Genomic DNA, 24,519 nt, shown 5'->3' with positions numbered 1-24,519 from the left:
TGACCTTGGCTATTCCATCTGACTATGTCTTCTCTGATTCTCACCTGGTACCTGACCTTGGCTTGAACCGACTACCCAGTAAATATCTAAATCCCAGAAGGGCTTGCATACCATGCACAGGCGCCTCCTGTCTGCAGACCTATCTCCGTGCACCAGCTGTGCCTCTGAGTGGACCACCAACCAGCACTCCTACAGGCGACCTGTGCAAGTTTGAGCCTGACTTCTGCTGTCCCATTCTCAGGGGAATCCGGAATTTAGCCACAAGGGAAGCCCTCTCTCCATTGGCCTCCATAACCAGGTACGTGATACCTACATAATAAAGAAGCTTATTTTGAAAATAGCAAATCATATTAAGGATTGTCAGGGCCTGGGCTTGAACCTGGGACCTCTACTGTGTCTGGCAGTAACTCTTCTCACTGAGCTATCTGGGATCCTGGACAGCACTCTGCCTGAACTATTGGACAATCCTGCTTTGATTTCTGCTGAACCTTGAACTCCTTGCTCCTCCCATGAACTTCATGATTTAAGCCATGTCTCTGCACTTCCTGTTTGCCAGATTATTGTGCCTTCTCCAGCCAGTATCTCGCTCTTGTCTCTCCTGCTGCCATCTATACCTTCGCTACCGACCTTTGGCTTGTACCTTGTCTACGATTCTGCCTCATCCCAACCTGCTACCGCTTGTTAACGACCCTTGGCTTGTTTACTGTCTATGCTTCTGCTAGATCCCTACCTGCCATATCTGCTACTGGATCCTGGCTTGCTCACTTCCTGGTGAGGTGATCCTGAGAACTGCGACCTGGTACTAACACGCAGCAAAAGCCATCTCCACCATCAGGAGCTCTGGTGAATACCGGTTAGTGCTTAGACCCCGCACCTCAGATGAGCCTGCGTCATTTCCCAGGGTGCCCTGCGTGTTTACCTATCCTGTTGGTTGGTCTGCTGCTATAGCTACTGGTCTCTGAACCTGACCTCACACCGTGACAAGGATGCAGCAGACAACCAAAGTCTAGACTGGAATCAGGCAGTGACACTGGCTAAAAACTGAGGGAACTGGCAGGTGTTTTGTGAATCCTAGACACCACAGGAGGAACAACTATTCAAGTAATTTTCATGCCATCCAACTAGTAGAGTGCAAGCCGCTTATAACAACTGCAATATGTATGTAGGGCTAGAGACTGATAAACAGAGATCTGTCCCTGAGAAACACCAACCTTTAAGTGGCTTACCTCCACAGAAGCTACTAAAACGGAAATATCAGTTTTGGTTGCACTAACATCTTCAATAAAGTTAGAGGATCATTTGAACCTGTAGTGTATGGATAATCTTAGTTTTATACTATTGGGCAATTTAACCTTATGTTGCTAAGTCAATGTGCCGCAAACAGTTACTGTTTACAGATGGTTAAAGCGGAACTTTACCCATAACAACTTGATCAAAAATAATGTTCTTTAGCAAGGAACATACATTCCACAATAATAATTATGCTACCAAAATTATTGTGTTCTGTAAATTGCCTCCAGTATTGGTCCTTTTTCTTCTTACCAGAGGCTGCCATTTTGCTTAAAATGTCACTAAGCCCACAACAGTAAAATCAGTCTGTATATGCAGTAAAGCATAAATCCTCTCCAGTAAATCCTCTGCATTGTGTAAAAAGGCTGATTGATTCTGACTTCTCTGCCCCTCCTCTTGCTCAAATGTCCACGCTGATAAGACAGATTAAACCCATAGCCCTTCTGCACATGCTCAATTTAGTGTGTATTGCTAGACAGGATTTTTTTGCTTGGGAGAGTGCATGTGATCAATGCAGGGTCAAACAGCACTGTTCAGACAGAGGGTCAGAGGTTTCACATCCTCCTAGAGCAGAAGGAAAACTACAAGCTTTAACCAGCACTCTGCTGAAGTCACAAGACTGCTTTAACTGCTGAAGAGAAAAGGTATTTAGCAGTTTATGTTTACTAAAATAATTGCATTTTCATGTTCTGTGTACTGTGGGAGACCAGATATAGGGAATGCAGGGTCCTGGGTTTAGTAACACTTTAAGCCAAGAGCCCCTGAGCAGCATTAAATCTCTAGGCTATCAGAAGATTGGCCTCTACAAATTTTACACAGTGCCTAAAAATAGAGAGCAACTGAGCATGTGCAGAGCAGAGAGAGATAGTGTATTACTGGATTTTAAACAGTATAGGCATTTTTTTTTATATTTTACATAACTGCAAAAGGGGCCAGCCTGAAGAGATCTAACAGGACTTAATTTTCTGATTAAAGTACCACTTTAAAGTAAACCTGTTATATGAGAAAAATGGGGGCTTTTGTATACCTCTGAAAACAGAAATCAGGAAATGTCAGAATAGGTCAGAACTCCTAACCTACACAGTGTTTTTGAAGCAAGATAGTCAGGTTAGCATAACAGCCAAAAAATTAGCATTTTCAGAATGAAAAGTAAGCAATGGCAATTTCTTGTGTATGTTGTGACAGGTTTCCTTTAAATTACTCAGCAGCAAAAGAATTAGCCTATCTACATAATTTGTCCCTAAGTAATGGGAAAGCCCTCAAATGTGCACAAATATGCATGTATGTTTTTTCTTGATGCTTTTAGGCATCTTCTGCACATCCTAATTTCTAACGCTTTGGGCTATGAAGCAACAAGATCAATGCGCTATGAAGAAAATCAAAAGCAAACAGTATCTTTGGCTCACTAACCTCTGCATTGATGAATCGGATTTCTGCAAGCATTCTTAATAAAGCCTTCTCATCGTTGAACAGCTCAGGCTTGGACTTAGAAGACTCCAGTTCTGAACTTCGGCCTTCTTCCACTGCGCTGGACACAGATTTTTCCTTTTGTGCTAATGATAAGTTGTAAATAAAACCAACAGTTTAACAAGTTCAAACAATACATTTTCATGGATATGTTTCCCAGTCAAAGCGTCATACACACAATGAGAATGCGGGATGAAAATCACTGCTTTTGTAGTGATCATCTGATCTTTAGTACATAGCTTTTGAGACCCTATCATGACAGTTCATGCGATATTGTCCGAAGGGACAAGCAAGAACATTTTTCTCATACGATACCAGAATGAACGATTTTCGTTTAATCAGTTTAGTATGTGTCCGAAAAAGATCGAGTGACCAAGACCACGCGTGCTTGGAAACGAAAGAATATATTGCAATACAATACAATACAATACATTAGATCACTTCCGAAGTTGTATTCTGTCTTAGGTGAATTTCCGTAACTTTATTAACCTCTTTTAGATTGCAAAAAAATAACAGATGATCATTCGTCCGATATTCTCATCGGGTGTAAGCTTAAGCCTCATTCACACGGGTATATGTAAGCATTCATCTTTGCAAAGGGCCGTGTTTACTCACACGGGATGCACGGGTGCTCTTTCAATACATGTGTAGTCCAATTCATTCAAGTGGGATGCAGCGGCTGCACGGACACAGGCACTGCTCCCACTATGATATCCGTTTTGGTACGTGCAGGTATGTGTCCCTGAATGCAGACAGTGTGAGTTCAGGGACACCCACCTGCACTCCTTTTGATGTCAAACTGGTAGTGGCTGCTGCGTTCCAATTGCCATGAATAAGTGCATCCCAGTGAATGAGCCTTTAGCCTCCTTTCACACCTAGTAAGCACTTATACATCAATTTTGTGGACGTTTTTGTGCACACATACCCATGTTTTTTTAAGTGTTTTACAGGTATTTTTGTACGTGCATGCAAACTCCTGGGTGGGAAGAGAGGAGGAGGACTGCAGAGAACAGCTGTTCGGCACAAAAACTTATGCGAAAACGCTCATGTCACATGTTTTCAGGCACATCCATTGAAGTCTCTGGAGCCAAAAACATGTGACAGAGAAGAGAAGTGAACAGCCTGTATTCAAGAGAATGGGGTTCCTATTGCTAAGCACTGTCATGCATAGGCTTAAGCAGCCCATAGATTATGCAATTTGTTTTTCTTCCATCATGGGTTGTTGATGGGGGAATCCCTCCTGCAGCGCTATTATGTTCTGCCAGTGGGCAGCTGTGAATTGGGCTTACAATACTTTACATAATTAAAGCATTGTTTCGTAAACAAAGGTTGAGACCCAAATTGTGTCCTGGATGTACTTGTGATGGGTCGCCACATAGTAAACTAGTCTAGTGGGGAGTGATAAAAATCACTTTATCTATGTTTCAAATCTTATACTACTGCTCAGATGTAACCTATGAAAAATTTTGTTATGGCATAGAGTGTTCGTTAGTAACACAAGTAACAAAATAATTTCATCCATTACACCACCACCCGTCTCAAAACCTGTAAAATAAATTTGATTGACAGCACAGACACAGAGAGACTGGGGCACAAGGTGGGGTTTATGGAGCGAATTATTTAGACAAGATGTTTGTAACACTGCTTAATAGCTCAAAGTGAAATTTAAACACAACTGAATGACTCAGAGTAATGACCCTTGCCCCTCTCTCTCCTTCCGAGGTTCAGAGACAGAGTGTTTGAAAGGAGAAAACTATTGCAAAACCCACGGAGGGATTTATCAAAACTGGAGCAGCCAGAATCTGAAGCAGTTGTGCATAGCAACCAATTTTACCTTCATTTTGTTCAGTTAAGCTTTAAAATTGAAAGACAGAAGTTGACTGATATGCACAGCTGCACACACACCAAAAGCAAATATACAATTTTAAAGCGGAGCTTCACCTAAAATGGGAAGTTCCGCTTATTTGCATCCTCCCCCTCTCACTTTTTTGGAGGAGGGAGTAGTGGGTACCTGGTTTTGACAGGTATCCGCTCCCACTTCTGGTCAGATCACCTCGGCGGTCCGAGTGGACGTTCGCCCCCCCTCCTTCCCCCGCATCCTTCTGGGATACATCATAGGTTCCAGAAGACTGCAGGACCATTCACAAAGCGCAACATCACTTGGACATGCATAGTGGGAAACAGGCAGTGAAGATTCAAGGCTTCACTGCCAGTTTCCCTTAGTTAAGAAGCCGCCTCCTGGACCCGAAGCCGATTGATAAATCGGTTCAGGTGAGGATATCGCTGGATCCCTGGACAGGTAAGTGTCCTTATATTAAAGGTCAACAGCTACAGTATTTGTATTTATTGTAAATTAACGTTGACCCAAACCAAAGACAGTATACATACTAACTAATGACAGTATACATACTATGCATATAAAATTGTACAATATTTTTCACAGTCAGCCATTTAAACAGTAGACCTGCATAATTCACACACCACATCTATCTTTAGAACAAATGTATAGTGCACACTTTTCATTTTACACTTAAGAGAATTAAAAAAGGTTAGACATGTTAATGATGTTGCATATTATGAATGATGGAAAAAGAAAGTAAACTTACAAACAGCTTGTGGGGGCACATTCCAGCGGCCATCATCATATAAGAGGCAAAATCTGCACGCTGTCCTACACACATCCCAGACCTCCTGTTTCCGAGCAATTTTAGCTAAATCTGCCCAGAGTCTGGCCCTAGTGCAACATCAACAACCATGAAACAATGGAAGAATGATATAATGTAACAAAGTACAATATAGTGTGATAAAAAGTATTTTCTACATTAATGCCCTTGATTTGATAAAATATAGATTAGTACAAATAATTCTAATAACAATAGAAACACAAAATGCTTGGATATTATTTACAAGAGAAGACCAGAATGCAAAGGAATATTGTGCACTGGTGGCAGGAAGTCAACTGTGTATTTGTTCATAACCATAAAATGTACTTCTGAGCTTACCTATCAAACTGCTACTTACATTTCATGGCAGGTACCTCCCCTTACCTTAGCAGTTGTTACAACTACAGTGATAGCGGGGATCTTCTGGGTTCAGCACAGGTTCTGCGCAAGCAGCTTCCCCTCTGCACAATGACCACAAGAGAAGGGTCACTTGCTCGGCACTGCCTCCATTCACAGAATGCCTTGTTTTTTTTTTTAATGAATACAGAGCGCCCTTTGATTGGATTAGGTGGAGATGGTGACATCACCACCCCTCCTCTCCACTTCGTTTAATCAGAGAATACCTTGTATTTGTTGAAAAAAAAAAAATACAAGGACTTTTATGAATGGTGGCATTGCTGAGCGAGGGTCCCCCCACCTGTGGTTATTGTACAGAAGGAAAACTGCTTGTACAGAACCTAGGCAGGACCAGAAGATTGCGGTTATCACTGTAGTAGCACTGACTACTACAGTGATTTAGAGCTTCCCCAGTGACACATCATGTATGAGATAGGCATACGTACATTGTGCCAAGTGTGACAACTGTAAGTATGCAATAGAAATAATTCCTACAGTTCAGCTTTAAACATTGACTTTGACAAAGGTGGTATATGCATTGTCATTTTAGAAGGACTCCAGGAGTTACTGGTGAGAAAAAACATGAAGCTGCCATCTTATGCTGTCATTACCTCCTATAGCTTAGCTTGTGCACTAGTTTTATTTGTCCTATAGTCCTTCTTGTCATAGATAATATTCTGCAACTGTGGCATATTTACCCAAAATATTATTATAACCCTTTTTCATAAACCGTTATGAGGAGAATTATGCACTTTTTGTTTGGTGACCCAAAAAAATAATTCAAAGGTTTATGTTACTAACTAGGTTGCAGAAACAAATTACATTTTACCCACAATATAGTACCTGCTGATTTGCAGCTGATTTATAAAACAGATTTATATTGTGGTAACCAGGGCCGGCGCTACCACTAGGCAAACTAGGCAGCCGCCTAGGGCGCACTGCCGTCTTGGGTGCAGCTGACCCTTGCCTCACCTCTTTCTTCTCTTCTTCCTCGTCGCCCCCCCCCCCCCCCATTGTGAGAAAGACAGGGGGGGATCGAAGCGGGGGGAACAATCACAGGAACGATGCCCTGTGTTTGTGTCTCATCTTCCAGCTTTCAGCTGCTGCAGGGAGAGACACAGATACAGAGCATCGTTCCTGTGAATGCTCCCCCTGCCGCACCTAGGGTCGCCACATTATTCCGCCTGGACTGAGGAGTTGTGGGGGTCTCTGTGGTGGAGCTTCCCCGGCTGTCCCAGTACCACGCACTGGCCAGTGCTGCACTCCCCCCTCCTCTTCCCGGGCAGCAGCTGGCTGGGAACTGATGACCGTGCCTTACCCCCAGGTGACATATTTCTGCTCTGCACACGGACATCACTCTGCTGTCCAGGGCCAGTGTGGAGATGCCGGAGACAGATGTGCTGATGAAGACCTGGCCCTGGGGAATCTTTAGTGCCAGAGCCCTGGAGGTGGTGAGTGGAGGCTGGGGGCTGGCTATGAGCTGAAAAGTGGGCCTGTCACCCACCAGCTTTTGTGGAACCAGAACTCCCGGTGTGCCCTGACAGCTTCTGCTGGAGTTCTGCTTCCACAGGAGCTGGGGAGACCTGTCTGGGATTCACCCAAACAATCCAGGTTTTGAATCATTCAACCAGTTTTCAGTCCACCTGAAACCTGGAGACATTATTCAAACCAGACCAGAGGCATAGCTTCAGAGGGCCAGAGCGGCTTCCCTGTCACACCTGGACAGGAGGGGCAGCACTTACTAGAACTATTCACCTGCATTTTCCTCCTGCAGCAGCTGAATGTCACCTTCTCTTCCTCTCCCTCCCGCCAGCATTCAGCCGCTGCAGGAGGAAAATAAAGGTGAATAGTTCTAGCAAATGCTGGCCCTCCTGTCCAGCTTCCGCTTCCTTCTGCTGCCCCCAGCCCCTGTGTGGTCCCCTAGTCCACTCCATACTCCTTTCCCCATCTCTTCCCAGCCATTGGAGCAGGTGTCTCTAAGTGTAGAGAGCTCAGTGACTAGTAGGTGGCAGAGGTACACACGGATAACACACAGACTATTCTTTTTTTTTTGGGGGGAGGGGAGGGTGCAAGTAGCTGGTCTTGCCTAGGGCACAAAACAGTCTAGCACCGGACCTAGTGGTAACCAAAAAAGGAAGCAACAAAAGGTACTAAGGGGTATAAAAAGTTTGCTGGCCAGATATGAAAAACATCCGGTTAATCAGGGCAAAAATTACTGTACATTCTCTAATATGTGTAATTCCTATATTCTCAATACCAACTAGAGGTCATAATGTGTTATTTTCCACAAATATCTCAATCAGGAAACAAGAATGTATTGTGGCCACTAAATGGTGTTGACGATATAGGAACCACAAATACTTAGAGGAAGTACAGCAATTTCCAATCTAATTGTGTGAATATTTGTCATACCTGCACAACCAACATGTTATACAAACACTCCTTTATAATTAAAAAAAAAAACACAAATAACAAAAAACTTACAGAATGATTAGTAGACATACATACCTCTCAACATCATTTTTATTGTCTGTTCGCATTAAATGGCCTTCAGTCTTCAAGACACACTTTGTATGATGCTGTGCTCTCATACATACGTGACTTAAACGCCCTTTATTACCTTTAAATATGGAGACTGATAAAAGACAAGTGGTAAGTATCATGCCACAAGTTAAAAAAAATGTGCTGTAAGAATGTATTTTTGCATGCCAATAGCCCAATCCAGAAGATAGCTGTTGCTAATCTTCCTACTCAACAAACAATGCAGCTCTGCTAAAAACAACATGTTCATTTAATTTAACTTCATATTAATTTTCCATTAACCACTGTAATCAGAATCAAGACAGCACATTTCAGGATCACTGGGGGTGTATTTCCTCTGTTTCCTGAATCACAATTCACACTCAAGAGATAGCAAAGAGCATGAAGTGGGCGTGTTTTGGAACTCCTCTCCTGCATTGCAAGCAGAGGTTCTCAGATCACATGGCAAAAAATGAGTGGTGCAGGCTGGTGCACTTCAGAGTTGCCTGGATAGAAAAATTTAAGTACCAGGCAGTTAGGACTTGCTCCCTGTATACATTTTAACTTTAATTTTCAATTTCAATTGAAGCGCACCTTTAAAGTGGTTGTAAACCTCAGACATGAATTATTAATAAAGCATAGGTCTCCATAATGTGTACTTGTCTCTAATAAGAGCACTACATGTAATTTCTATCTGCTGGTTCAATCATCTGCTATCTGCATGAATCACTTCTGACATGTTTTCCTGACCCAAGAGAAAAATGGTAACAGGGGAGGGAGCTCCAGCTAAAAAAAAGTAGAAAATATTTGCATAAATAATGTCAGGATCCAAAATTACAGTCACAAGTAAAAACAATTAGACATGTACAATAACAGTTTTGCTGTTTTACTGTGGCATAAAACCAGATCCCTGCAGGACTTCATCCTATATAAATCTGCCCTCCTAAAATACCTTTCCTCCCCCCATGCTGCAAAACAAACCTACTTTGTCTCTCTTATTAATACCAGTCCTCGTCAGCTCTCCGCTACCTTTAACTCTCTGCTCTGTCCCCCACCTTCTTTACCCACTAACTCAATCACTGCGCAAGAGATTGCCAATCACTTCAAAGACAAGATTGATGCAATACGTGAGGACACATCCACTATTCAGATATCTTCCCCACTTAACATACCTTGTCCAACAGCACAGTCAACACTATCCTCTTTTAACCCAGCTACTACTGAAGAGGTTACCAAACTGTTCTCAGATGCCCACCTAACCAATTGTCCCCTGGATCCTGTTCCCTCACCACTACTATGTTCATCCTCTTCTTCTATCCTATGCTCTCTCACTCACATCTTAAATCTCTCCCTCTCAACTGGCACCTTCCCCTCCTCCCTAAAGCATGCACAAATCACTCCCATACTTAAAAAGCCCTCACTGGACCCCACCAACCTGAACAACTTAAGACCCATCTCCTTGCTCCCATTCACGTCTAAACTTCTAGAATGCTCAGTCTACAACCGTCTTAGCTCCTACCACACTGAAAACAACCTTCCTGATCCGTTACAGTCTGGCTTTCACTCGCAGCACTCTACTAAAACACACTAACGATTTACTAACTGCTAAAACCAATGGTCACTACTCCAAACTCTTACTACTAGACCTCTCTGCAGCCTTTGATACTGCTGACCACCAGCTCCTTCCCAAAAAACTCCACTGCCTTGGTCTCAAAAATTCACCTCTATCCTGGTTTTCCTCCTACCTGTCACAGTGCTCCTTCAGTGTTACCTATAACTCTGTCTCCTCCTCTCTACTTCCTCTTTTTGTAGGGATCCCCCAAGACTCTGTTCTTGGGCCCCTTCTTTTCTCTATCTACACCTCCTCTCTTGGTCACCTGATAACCTCCAATGGCTTCAAATACCACCTCTATGCCGATGACACCCAAATCTATCTCTCTACTCCTCACCTAACTCCTTCAGTCTACTCTCGTATTACTAACTTACTGACATGTCAGCATGGATGTTGCACCACTTCCTTACACTAAATCTCTCTAAACCGAGCTGATAATATTCCCTCCCCCTCGCGCACTCCTACATGACTTTTCCATCAAGATCAATAATACAACTATCAGTCCCTCCCCTCAAGCCAGGGTACTAGGCATAATCCTAGACTCTGACCTATCCTTTTGGCCCCAAATCCAGTCGCTGTCAAAAACTTGTAGACTTCACCTTCATAAAATAGCATACAATTTGCACCTTTTTAATCAATGAAACCACCAAGTTACTCGTCCACTCTCTTGTTATCTCTCGCCTTCACTTTTGCAACTCCCTTCTCATAGGCCTACCTCTCCGTAGGCTATCCCCTCTCCAGTCTTTCATGAATGCTGCTGCCATGATCATCTGCCTTACCAATCTACCCTACCAACCACTCAGTGTCTGCCACCCCTCTCTGGCAAACCCTCCATTGGCTTCCGATTGCCCAGCAAATTAAAGTCAAAATACTAACAACAGCATACAACACCATCCACAACTCTGTCTTGAGCTACATAAGCAATCTTGTCTCCAAGTATCACCCAAACCTCTCCTGATCTCCTGCTCGCAAGCTCCCTTGTCTCCTCCCATGCTCTTCTCCAGGACTCTGCCAGAGCCTCTCCCATCCTCTGGAACTCTCTACCTCAATCTTTTCAGCTATCCCCTACTTTGGCTGCCTTTAGGTGATCCCTTAAAACTCAGCTCTTCAGGGAAGCCTATCACTAGGACTTTTGCACACTATAGCATAACCTTTTTTCTTTTTTTCTTTTGAATCTAAATCAATTTTGTACCCAGACTCTTGCAACCAAATCCACCAATCAAATTCTGACATAGTTACATAGTTACATATAGTTACATAGTTAGTCTGGCTGAAAAAAAGACAAATGTCCATCCAGTTCAACCATAAAAGAAAAAAAGTTATAATCCTACACCAACAGTTGATCCAGAGGAAGGCAAAAAAACCAGCAAAGCATGATCCAATTTGCTCCTGTAAGGGAAAAAATTCCTTACTGATCCCCCGAGAAGCAACCGGATATTCCCTGGATCAGCTTTTCCTATAAATGTTAGTAACCAGTTATATCCTGTGTACCTAAAAAGAATCCAGGCCTTTTTTAAAGGAATCCACTGAGCTTGCCAGAACCAACTCTCGAGGGAGTCTTTTCCACATTTTCACAGCTCTTACTGTGAAGAAACCTTTCTGTATTTGGAGATTAAATTTATTTTCCTCCAGGTGTAAAGAGTGCCCCTTTGTCCTCTGTGATGGCCTCAAGGTGAACAACTCTACACTGAGTTCACTATATGAGCCACTGATGTATTTATACAGGTGTTTTAATACTCTGTAACTCTGAACTAAAAGCAAAAAGTTTTGCTTATGCACACGCTTTAAATCAGCAATCCATTTGTAATCATCAATCTCCTGCAAATGTACCTGCAAATATGCACTACACATGAATACAACGGCATCTGGCAGATTACCTTTGGCTTCGTTTTCACTATCCAGAACCATCTGAAAAACATCAGGGGCCAGACAAAGGCCAACATTCACAAGTAATGGGCGCTTCTTCCTTACAGATTCCTTAGAGTTGCTCTGTTTTGCCTGAAACAAGAATAAAACATGAACTAGCATTGCGAATCAGAACTTGTCTCTTTACTTACTGAAGTTCTGAACTACAGCAAAATGTTTCTGACTTGATTTTCCTCGGGTTTTTTTTTCATCTTGTGGTTTGTTTGGGTTGTGTGTTTTTGTTTGAGGATATTTTTTCTCCAAGCAGGATAAAACAAGTGTATTGTTAAAGCAGAATTTCACTGCATCCGAGCACCACAAACCAAAAAACGCTGTTTAGTTCATATGTAATCTTCAAATCAAACACACTCCATATCTCCATGCTTTATTTTTATGAGAAATCACTTTGAAAAACGCCCCTCTAGCATTTCTTGAGTAAGGGCAGATGATTCATGTAGCATTTACTTCCAGGAATCCACCTGCCCTTAACTCAGGCATGCACGCAGGAGGGTGTCCCTCCTCCCCTCCTGAAGACTCTTGGGATATATGACGTCATGTGCCTAGGCATGGAGACCTGGAAGCAACTGAAGAAATGTAAAAATAAAACGTTTAAAACAAGTAAATATGATATACTTTACTACCTATTTAGCAATGCTAGCAGCATAAGGATTAAAAATATTTAGAGTTGACTGAGGAGGTGCAGTTCCGCTTTAAAGATTTAAGTACAGGGCATGTATTTCATAATTGGAGGAGTATTTTTTTACTCTGTGTTCTAGCATGTTTTTGATAGTAAGCTGTACTTTGAATTTTGTCATAATAGTCCAAAATATGGGACATTTTTCTAATAAAGACAAGTTTAAAACAAAAATAAGTCAGTTATGGCAGCTATGGGAGCTAAATGATTTCTATCTTAACTTTGCAGTACAATTGATTGATCACTCCAATCATCTGACATTCCAACTGAATAGAGGAAAAAATATGTTTGAGTTTATTTTAGATCAAAATAAAAAGAAGTAAAAAATAAAAAAGTACTGATCAATTTATAAGTAGCTTTGGAGTAAGTGGAGTATCATTTTTTTCAATGTGATCCTTTCATTCATCACCTCTGATAAAATCAAAAGTTAAAGTAGTCATAAACTCCAGACATGAAATATGAACAAAGCATATCCCTCTATAGTGTGTGCTTGTCTCAGTTAAGAGCACTAAGTGTCATTTCCGTCTGCTGCTTAGTTCCTCTGCTAGCTGCATGAGTCATTTCTGACAAGTTTTCCTGACACAAGAGAAAAATTATAACAGGAGAGGGGCCTCCAGCAGATTGACAATCTCAGTTCTGGGTGGTGTGTCTCTTCCCTCCAATCAGCTCTCAGAACTATTCTCACTGAGCTCTGCGGTGTGTGAGTTCAGCTCCCAGTTCCCTTTTTGTCTGAACTCTCAGACAAGCTTTATAAATTCAGCACTTTGAACGTATGTGAAAAATAGAAGACTGCAGATAGACATGTACAGATAGGTAGGAAGAATTGTTTCATGCTTGTGCATCACCTGAAGCCAGCCACTTCACTGGGCAAATGTGAGGGTTTACAACCACTTTAATCTATTGACATTTTAACCGCCTCTCGCCCGCCATATAGTACGACGGGCGCAAGGCGGTTCTCTCGTTCTGGGAGGACGTCATATGAAGTCATATGAAGCGCGGAGATCGGTGGTGCGCTGTGTCCCACGGACACAGGGGATCACCGATCAATGGAAAGAGCCGAAGATGTCGGCTCGGTCATGTGATCAGCTGTGTCCAATCACAGCTGATCGCATGTAAATAGGGAAATGCCGGTTATCTGCATTTCTCTCCTCACGAGCTGTCACGCTGACAGAGGAGAGGAGAGCCGGTAATCGGGATTCTCAGAGGAGACATGTGCACTGATCATCAGGGCACTGATGATCAGTGTGCCCTGATGATCTGTGTAGCCCCAGCAGTGCCACCTGTCAGTGTCCATCAGTGTCAGCTGTCAGTGCTCATCCATGCCACCTGCCAGTGCCCATCAATGCCACATCAATGCCACATTTCAGTGCCTACCAGTGCACATCAATGCCACATATCAGTGCCCATCTGAGCTGCCTTTCAGTGTCACCCATCAGTGCCAGTCAGTGCCACCTATCAGTGCTGCCAATCAGTGCCAGTCAGTGCCGCCTATCAGTGCCAGTCGGTGCCGCCTATCAGTGTGCATCAGTGCCGCCTATCAGTGCCCGTCAGTGCTGCCTATCAGTGCCAGTCAGTGCCACCTAACAGTGCCAGTCAATGCCGCATATCAGTGCCAGTCAGTGCCGCCTATCAGTGCCTCCTATCAGTGCCACCTATAAATGCCATATATGAGTTTTGCCTTTCAGTGCCCATCAGTGATGCCTGTCAATGCCCATCAGTGCCACCTACCAGTGCCTCCTCATCAGTGCCCATCAGTGCCACCTATCAGTGTCCATCAGTGTAGCCTATCAGTGCCCATCACTGCAGCCTCATTAGCGCACATCAGTGAAGGAGAGAAATCACTTATTTACAAAATTTTATAACAAAAACTAAGAAAACTTTTTTTTTAAACTTTTCAGTGGTTTTTGGTTTGTTTAAGAAAAAATAAAAAACCCAGAGGTGATTAAATACCACCAAAATAAATCTCTATCTGTCACAAAAAAATTATAAAAATTTCATATGGGTACAGTGTTGCATGACCGCGCAATTGTCATCCAAAGTGCAACAGCGCTGAAAGCTGGAAATTGGCCTGGGCAAGAAGGGGGTATAAGTGCCCGGTAGGCTAGTGGTTAAAGCCTCAGTTGGTCTTTATTTGATTTTAGCTATATATTAATAAAATTAAATAAAACACAATCAAATAAATACAATGTCTGATCACAACTTGTTGGATCATGAATGGTGAGTAAACACTGAGGAGTATTACCTGCTCAAGAATCATGGCTGCCTGATCCTCTACACGCTGTGGTTTAGTGTACAGCGTAGCTCGGAGTTGAAGACGATGCAGATACATTTTCAGGAAGTTTTGGTATTGTCCAATACCATCGAGGTCTAAAGCTTTCTGTATGTGTTTTATGGCAATTTCAGTTCTATCGTCCTCATCCTCTATCTGTGCTATTTCCATGTGAATTTGGCAGCGCATCACAGTCAACAAGCTAAAGGCAAAAGAGAACGGTCTGTATTATGAACAACAAAATTATTGCAAGGGAATAAAAACACAGTACAAATAGAAGCCATACCATTCGTTTCATGCTGATGGTTATAGTTTGTTTTTATTTTACCTACAGCTGCATAAACCCCCCGAACATCTTCACACAAGGTATCAAGGTATGAGATTATGAAAGATTCACCTTTTGCTAATCACTGATGACTCTTTTGTTTGTGTAGTCGATTTGTGGTTGGGCAACTTGAACCAAGCATTTATTCAATTAAGGAGGTCCAAACATCTGAACCATCGTGCCTGCTCTGTGATTTTCAACGAACTCATCATACTCCTCCCATATATCACAAAAATTTTAAAATGCTTAGTACGCATGCATAACATAAGTAATATGAAACAAAAATGTTAGCTTCCTCTGGTTATCCCAGCATCTTTATATATTGTAGTTGGCTGGTCTAGGTATCACTTTGTAGACAATGGGCTGAATTGACTCAGCTCTATCTACTGCAGTATATTAACCCTAACAATCTAATAACATATTGGGGCTGATTTACTAAAACTGGAGATTGCAAAGTCTGGTGCATTCTGCATAGAAACCAATCAGCTTTCAGGTTTTTTGTCAAAGCTTAATTGAACAAGCTGAAGTTAGAAGCTGATTGGCTCCCATACACAGCTGCACCGGATTTTGCACTCTCCAATTTTAGTAAATTAACCCCATTGATTTGTGTTTAGATTACTTCTTTACACCATACACATAATTTGAGGAATACTTGCCTATCTATGTCTTCTAATGCTTCAGCAATAGACACCAGAGGCTTCTTCAAGTACTTGCGCAGATACCGCTGCAGTAAAGGCAAACATAGATTCCACAGAGTTGTGCACACACCCTGGATTGAGATCGGGTCACCGAGATGTACAGCATCTTGTAATGTTGTCTCCAGTTTCCTTAAAATTTTCAACTGTACCTATGTGAAGGAAAAAATGTATTCTTGGAAACTACAAACTCTAGGTATGTGTGATTGTGCTCATTGTTATAAATATTCTCAAAACTTATTCTCAATAATCATCTAGTGATTACCTGTATTTCTCAGAGGTAAGGGTTTCTTTATTGTTCTACGGTCAGTGCTTTAACTATGTCTCATACTGAATGATGTATATCCAAAGGTTTCATTGGGAATTTTAAACCAACCCTTTGATTCAAGGAAAAGCTAAACATGGTAAGCATTTAAAAGCACTGAGAATTGCACAGAAGCCCAGAAATACTCACTAATTCTAAAGAAATCTGGGCATCCATAGTAGATAGTTGCTTTACCTAGCGGTAAATAAATGCTTTACCTAGCGGTAGAGAGTCATGTTTAACCCCCTTTCACGCCTAAGGGTAAAACAATTCTTAAAACCTAAGTAAAATTTTATAACTTTGACATGTGTTAGTAAAACTGTACATATCATCACAACTACTTTGTACATCCAGGTAGATTATACCTTGTGTTTCTTGTTACTACTATAATCTACCACCAAAAAACAACCCAAAATAAATTTTACAGCTCTTGACGATCACAGTGATGCCATATATGTGTATGTTTTTTGTTGTTCGTATCTGTACTACAGCCCAGAAACAATAGTGCGCATTTTGTTTTTTGTTTTTTTTACCTAAAACACACTGACACTGACACCAATTTAAAAGAAATCCTGACCTTTGACCCTGACGTTGACCCAAACACTAACCCAGACACTGAACTAGATCAAACCTTGATCTAGGTATTTTTTTCGTTATTTTTTATATTTATCTTTTTTTTTCTACAAACAGTTTTTTTTTCTCTCTCTGCAAGGAGAGAGAGAAATACTGTACAATGTATTTCTCTCCTCCATTCAGAGAGAAAAAAAAACAAGTGGGGCCAATCAGAAGCTATCACAACGATCATGTGACCTGGAATAGGGTGTCCTGGGTCCCGATTATTAGAACGGGACCTGGGGCTCTCAGTGACACCCTGGTCTTTGTGCTGGGAGTGCGCTGTGCGGCGCGCTCCCAGCACAAAGACGGGTACGCAAATGTGCGTCCCCATGGAAAAATGTCCAGTTCTGTGAGGCCGCATATTTGTGTTACGTCAACATGAAGGAGTTAATTAGGGTTATTCTGTAATGCTGAAGATGTTTCATATTTTCTACAAGCCACTTTTTCAGGTCTAATGAGTGTCAGAAAATTACCACAGAATTTATACCCAAATGGGTAGCACCAGTACCTTGTTCCAATCACCATGGAAAGGAGAATGGTAATAGGACAGGGTGGGAGGTTTCACATCTCCCATCCTGACAATAACATCTGCCTTAAAGGTAACTGAATCAAGGCATTGGCACTAGCAGTGAATATAAATACTGGGACAAAAACTATTCAACATTACAGAACAAGTCCAGTTGAATGTGGTGACTAACTACTGCTAAATATACGATGACCTGGATAATTGACCACGTTCACAGATTTACCAAATGCGGTTATTTGGCCATCTGATCCAGAATGAAGGGACAGATCAGAATCGAAGTAGAGCCGCTGCAAATCTCTGGCTGAATGTACGTTCTCTGATGCCTTTAACTTGAGTTTACATTAACAAATACCATTGGAACAGTATTTAGTGACATAGTTGCCCTGGAAGCCCAATGCAGCAGTTTCATCAGTATAGATAGTTGTTTCAGGGACATCAATGTTTATAGTGTGGCAGATTGATAAACTTTAAGATGTACCGTGTCCGATGCATCAGTATAATCAGCACAAATCAACAACAATCATACATACCTCGACAACACTTTTGGTGTACATTTCAACCCGAGGACCAAGAGACAGAACTTCAAGTTCACTCTGTAGACATTCTAAAGTTATAAGAGTTCTTTGATCCTGAAATATGGAATATACATGTTTAAAATGACTTTTAAAGTGTGTTTACACCCTAATAATGAACGTCTTATATTTGTTTCTCTTTGGTCTGTTAAATATACAATTTAAAGCTTTGAATTATATCTATTCAATAAGTGCAAAAAAATACCTGTTTATCCTGCCAGAAATCCAATGCCGTCCTTTGCACTTTGTCCGATCAGCCCTGCCAAGGTCAGCTTTGTGAACTATAGAACACCATCCTATACTATGAAGAAGAGGAAAGAGGACGTGTTCTGTATTCCTAACACACTTCTTGTCTTAGTGTGACAAGACTGGTCCTCCATAGACATAGTACAGTGAGTGAATGCTATCATACCTAGGACAAGAAGTGGGTTACTGGCAGGATCAACAGGTGAAAATAAAGGGGAAAAGAGCCTGAAAAAATAAAACTATTTCAGCTACCATATTTAGGGACTGGTAAGCTGCAAAATTTTACATTTTTAGTGGGTTTGGGTTTAGATAAGGCATTTTTTTCAGCGCACCAACAATTCCCCAATTTCTGACAGATGTGCTATGTACCACAGTGAGTAAATTTTGAGGAATTCGGCAGTGGAAATATGGTGGCCTAGTTTATTGGCAATTTAATCCAGAAATGCAGCTACACATCTCTGAATATATTCTCTGACTAATTGTACATAGTTACTTCTGTATCTGGCTGCTGTGCTTGTCTATGCAGCTGCAAATCACAGGTGTACTTTATCAGCAGCTGCCTGGGATAACATGAGTAGCTACTGTAGCTATCTCCGAATGGTCCATCACAAATCACTGTAATTAATGTGACATATATTTTTCATTGACTGCATTTCAATTTTTCTTGCCAATGAAAACATTAAAGAAATGTACATTTATTTTATCATCTTGTTCCTGCTTTTGTCCCCCAGATTTTCTGCAAGCAACTTCTTTTTGCACAATCCCTTAAAGTGATAGTAAAGCTTTATTTTTTTATTAAAATAATAAACACGTCATACTTACCTGCTCTGTGCAATGGTTTTGCACAGAGCATCCCCGATCCTCCTCTTCTCGGTTTCACCGCTGGTGCTTCAGGTTCCTCCTCAACAGCGAGTGCCCCCATAGGAAGCCATGTCCTGTGGGGGAACTTGTTCAGGCTCACTCCCAAGCCCCACTGCCTGCATCCATAGACACAGACAGTGGGGCTCAGCCTCGTTCTCTTACTCCCTCGTCACAGAGTTTGATTGACAGCCAATGGCTCCTGCTGCTATAGATCTGCCCTGTGAGGAAGGACAAAGCGGAGAGAGCTACTACTCTCAGGCACAACTCTAGATCATGATGGAGCCCAGGTACGTACAAGTGGGGGCTAGGGAGGGATCCCTGTCACATAAGGTTTTTACAGTAAATGCATAGAATCTATTAAGTTAAAAAAAACCTTAAGGCTTTACCACCACTTTAGGTAAACAAGAGACACCCTATCTCAATGTTTTTAGTTGGTGGGAAATGGAAGTTTGATCATAAAAGTTCAAGTCATTATGGTGGAACATCGTGGTTGATTTTTGTATGATAACACCAGATTTTAGCACAGATGTAATTTAAAGGTCCAACGTTAAAGCTGGCCATACACTAGTAGATTTTCCAACAAATGTTTGTACGAACATGCAAATGTGTATGAAAATACTGAATACATTTGAGGACTTGAAAAATGTTGTTTGAAAGTCTTCAAAATTTTGTTTCCTTTTAAAATTTGATTTTGGAATGAATAGACTTTACAAAACAAAAAACACATTCACTGTTAGAAATGCGTTCATTCAAGAAAACATATTAATTCTGCTCTTTTGAAGTCGAAAAGGAACATTGTTTGATCCCACAAATGATTAGAAAATCGAATGAACATTCTTAAAGCAAAATTGAAAATAAAATTCTACTCATGTATGGACAGATTAAAGTGTAAGTTTACCCTTTCAAAAAAAAATAAAGTGAACTAACACCCTACAACCTCCCTACTCCACCGGTCCCTGATGCGCTTACCTTTGTGGGTGATTAGCTGTCACTGCCCACGCAGCTGGTTCAGCGGTCCAGGGATCTGAAAGCCCTGCTCTTCTTCTCCATCTTTCCTTAGGGCTTCCAGGATGGATCAGAGTAATTCCAACAGATCAAAGTGGAAAAGGGCCCGCTATGAACCACTCTGATCCATCCTGGAAGCCCTAAGAAAAGATGGGAAAGAAAAGCAAGACTTTCAAATTCTGGGGCTGCTGCTCTAGCTGCGTGGCCAGTGACAGCTAATCACCCACAGAGGTAAGTGCAGAGGGGATGGGGGGGATGAGTGCATGGTGTTAAATCACCTTTTCATTTTCTATGAAAAGGTGAATTTATACTTTAAGTAAGCTCTGGAGGCTGGTTAAGAGGGGTTACAAACAAATCAATGTTTTACAGTTCTTCTTGAATTCCCCTTTAACACTCCCACAAGCAAACCCCATAGCATTGTCATGATAATGTTCAGTCACAGAACAGAGGATAAGTTGTACAGAACAGGACAGAATAACAACCTTTAAAAATGAACTGAAGAGAACAAGGCAGTGCATACCCTTCCTCAATCACCACCTTTGCAGTCTAATATGTATTATAAAATAGAATCGATTTAACAGCTTGTTACAGTGAGCAGTACAGCAGAAACCAGTACTTGTGATTATAGTCTGAGAAACCAAATACACACTAAAAATCAGAGAAACAGAAAACATTTTCCTAATCCTAATGATGAAATAACCAAAGTTGTATTGTAATTAGCTGACAAATAAAAAACATGCCATTGAAAGCAATTTATTAAGTAGCCCCCTATAATAGTACAGCACACAGCATGTGCAAATCATATCAGCTATGAAACATACAGTGAGATCTGTCAACTTCAAATCATTGATGCACGCTTCGGCAAGTTGATTGCATTTTAATTTCAGTGAGAGATGAGCAAGTTCAATCAGCAGAGGAATTCTGTAAATAAATATAACAAAGTTAATTATTATGGCATAATAAAAAAGAAACAGCACATATAGTGGTTCAGTAAATTCTGTAAGAAAAAAAAAATCAGTTTTTAGTAGAATTATCTCATATCCATTAAAAAGCTTTAAGAAAACAAATATGGTGTGTGGGCAGTGATAACAATTAAAGGGCAATGTCATTTTGTGGAAAAAAAAATGATCATATTGTGATTTCATTTATTAAAAAAAATCGTTGCTACAATTTTCTGAAACGTTTTGTGGAAATAAAATAATGATACTATAAAAACTCAAAAAAAGAGACAGAGGAAGTCTATTTAGACCCCTGATGTCTCTGCAAAGACCGCCCCCCAAACATATTTAAAAAATATTGAAAATAAAATTGTACCTATAATGTATAATTTCGTTACATGACTCACCACTCTGCTCTCCCAGATAGGCCTAATGAGGAAGCCCGAATCTGGGGCGTATGCTTATAGGTGTAAGGAGCTGAGCCCTAGACGTTTTGAGCTGATGACCATGTGGGAGAGCGGGGTGGCGAGCCATGTAACGAAATTATACATTATATCCTGTCTTGTTTCGTACATTTTGTAAGTGTTTTTAATCTGGGCACTAATAAATTGTTTTATAAATAAAGAGCACTATGGTTGTACTTTTCTGTTTTCCATAATACATATGAGAGCATCAGCTGGAGGAGTGTACACTGTGGCGGTGCCAGGGGAGAAGCAAGACAAGACCACAGATGGTGTTTAAAAGTCTATCCACATGTTGAGTGCATAATGACCTATTGATGAGGTCATAAAGTGAGGTCAGCAGGTTTTTCACCTAACAGTGGTGGCATGTTTGGCACTGAAGAAGAGAGAAGATTATCTTATACACATTGCATAGAAGTGTTATAAGACACTTTTTTATGGGACTCTAATTATTGTTTATTATTTATTTTTATATGAGATATCAGTCTGTTGCACTACACGTTATTGTTATTTATTTAGAGTTTTTTGCTCGATTTTCACCATTTTGTACAAATCTCAATTTAAAATGTACAAATATGTGTTATTTTTTAACTCAATGCAGGTTAAGCTTTTATATTTAGTAGGAATTTAGCAGGAATTTTGTAAAATTTTCTGTTTGAATCTGCTAATAATGATTTTAGTGTATTTTTTAGCAAAAATATTGTTTTGTTAAATGTTTGCGCAAATATAACAGGGCTTCAAAATCAGTAGCACCTTCTTTTTATTTTACTGGTCATGTGCTTTCAGAAAATATATGGTTTGGGGAGGGTCTTTTACAAGCTCTGAAAGCTGTAAGGGAACAATAAAAAAGCAATGGAAAAATTGCAAAAATGGTCTGGCCACCTGAGTTTTAGTACGGCTATAAAACGCAGATCAATGCAAGGACACCTAAAAAAATAATTGTTTATATGTCCTGTTCACACTACAACACTGTGCTGACCTGTGTTGCGTTAAAATGCAACATGCATGCATTTTAACGCAATGAAGAGCAGGTCAACGTTTGTAAAATGCATGTCAACCCAACTAAAGAAAACAAAGTTTGCTTTCTGATTTATTTTTTAACCCACAGGATGTGATGTAACAGGAAATCTTACAGTGCATTTTAAAGTGCAGTAAAACGCACGTCAAAATATGCATCAACGCAAGTCAGTGCAAGATAACCACTTGTCGACAGCATCACTTAGATGTATGGTGGCAAAGCGTCTCTCCTACCTAGTATGTGATCCGGCTCTTCTGGGTAGGGGGAGAGCGCGTCTGCCGCCCGGGCTGTGCTGTAATTAGACACAGCACAAGCAGATCAGCACAAGCCGACCCACTGAGTGGCAAAAAAGAGGACAGGACAGATCTCTGTGAATGTAAACAACACTCTGTCTTGACAGCAGGGATGAGACTTTTTTTTTTCTCTGAAAAGCACGTAATGAAAACAAGCTCATCCCTTAGTAAAAGCAGCACATAGTACACACACAAATCACTGTTAGGCACATAGTTAACCCTTTGATTGCCCCTAGATGTTAATCCTTTCTCAGCCAGTATCATTAGTACAGTGTCAGTGTATATTATTAGCACTGATCACTGTATTAGTGTCACTGGTTCCCACAAAGTGTCAGTTAGTGTCAGATAGGCTGCTGTACTATCACAGCTCCGCTATAAGTTAATGATCATTGCCATTACTAATATTTAAAAAAAAAACAAATATTCCAGAATATACTGTACACCATAATTTGTAGATGCTATAACCTTTGCTCAAACCAATCAATATACACTTATAGGGATTTTTTTCTACCAAGACATAGAAGACTACATTTTGGCATACATTTACGAAATTTTATTTTTTTAAAATTTTTTATTGGAAGTCTTATAGCAAAAAGAAAAAATACAGTTTTTTTCATAACATTTTTGGTCTTTTTTCATTTATAGCGCAAAAAATAAAAAACATAGTGGTGATCAAATACCACTAAGAGAAAGCTCTATTTTGTAGTGTTGCATGACTGCACAATTGTCAGTTAAAGTAGCGCAGCGCCGTGTAGCAAAACATGGCCTGGTCATGAAGGGGGGGGTAAATCTTTTGTAGAGCAAGTGGCTAAATGTTTCCATACATGCAACATATATAGCTGTAGTGTCATTTTAGTGCCAATTTGCAGATTGCTTCCTACATGTACATTCTAATGTGCATTGCACAATAATGCCAAACCTATAGATCTTCACATCTGCAGATATACAGTGAAGGAAATAAGTATTTGCTCCCCTGCTGATTTTGAATGTTTGCCCACTCACAAAGAAATGATCAGTCTAAAAATTGAATGGTAAGTGTATTGTAACACTGAGAGACAGAATAGCAGCAAAAAATTAAAAAAATGCATATCTAACAAGTTATGCACTGATTTGCATGTTCATGAGGGAAATAAGTATTTTATCCCCTATCAATCAGCAGGATTTCTGGCTACCAGGTGTCTTTCATACAGGTAACAAGCTGAGATTAGAAGCATTCCATTAAAGGGAGTGCTGCTAATCTCATTTTGTTACCTGTATAAAAGACACCTGTCCACAGGAGCAATCAAACAATCAGATTCCAAACTCTCCACCATGGCAAAGACCAAAGAGCTGTCCAAGGATGTCAGGAACAAGATTGTAGACCTACACAAGGCTGGACTGGGCTACCAAACTATCGCCAAGCAGCTTGGTGAGAAGGTAACAACAGTTGATGCAATAATTCGCAAATGGAAGAAACACAAAGCAACTGTCAGTCTACCTAGGTCTGGTGCACCATGCAAGTTCTCACCTCGCAGAGTGTCAGTGATCATGAGAACAGTGAGGAATCATCCCAGAACTACACATGAGGATCTTGTCAATGATCTCCAGGCAGCTGGAACCACAGTCACCAAGAAACAATTGGTAACACACTACGCCGACAAGGATTGAAATCCTGCAGTACCTGCAAGGTCCCTCTGCTCAAGAAAGCACATGTCCAGGCCCATCTGAAGTTTGCCACTGAACATCTTAATGATGCAGAGGAGAACAGGTTGAAAGTATTGTGGTCAGGTGAGACAAAAATCGAGCTCTTTGGCATCAACTCAACTTGCCGTGTTTGGAGGAGGAGGAATGCTGCCTATAACCCC

The 24,519-nt window shown here is 40.9% G+C and overlaps 1 protein-coding gene across 1 annotated transcript in view; it reads right to left on the bottom strand.

The window, feature by feature from the left end:
• The window catches only part of LOC149457767 (cilia- and flagella-associated protein 46-like), a 201,884-nt gene that overhangs the window by 131,298 nt on the left and 46,067 nt on the right, over positions 1-24,519 (bottom strand). The window contains exons 9-16 of the mRNA XM_089683217.1: positions 20,787-20,886; positions 17,812-17,910; positions 15,798-15,988; positions 14,790-15,018; positions 11,826-11,946; positions 8,325-8,451; positions 5,364-5,491; positions 2,701-2,843 (exon numbers count right to left, since the gene is read on the bottom strand). Of these exons, the coding sequence (XP_089539343.1) occupies positions 2,701-2,843; positions 5,364-5,491; positions 8,325-8,451; positions 11,826-11,946; positions 14,790-15,018; positions 15,798-15,988; positions 17,812-17,910; positions 20,787-20,886 (1,138 nt within the window). The remainder of the gene's footprint in view (positions 1-2,700; positions 2,844-5,363; positions 5,492-8,324; positions 8,452-11,825; positions 11,947-14,789; positions 15,019-15,797; positions 15,989-17,811; positions 17,911-20,786; positions 20,887-24,519) is intronic.

This window comes from Staurois parvus, unplaced genomic scaffold (assembly GCF_062004578.1).
Source record: "Staurois parvus isolate SC_StPar_1 unplaced genomic scaffold, SC_StPar_1.0 ptg000303l, whole genome shotgun sequence".
Lineage (NCBI taxonomy): Eukaryota > Metazoa > Chordata > Amphibia > Anura > Ranidae > Staurois > Staurois parvus.
This window is presented reverse-complemented; position numbering and strand designations above follow the sequence as displayed.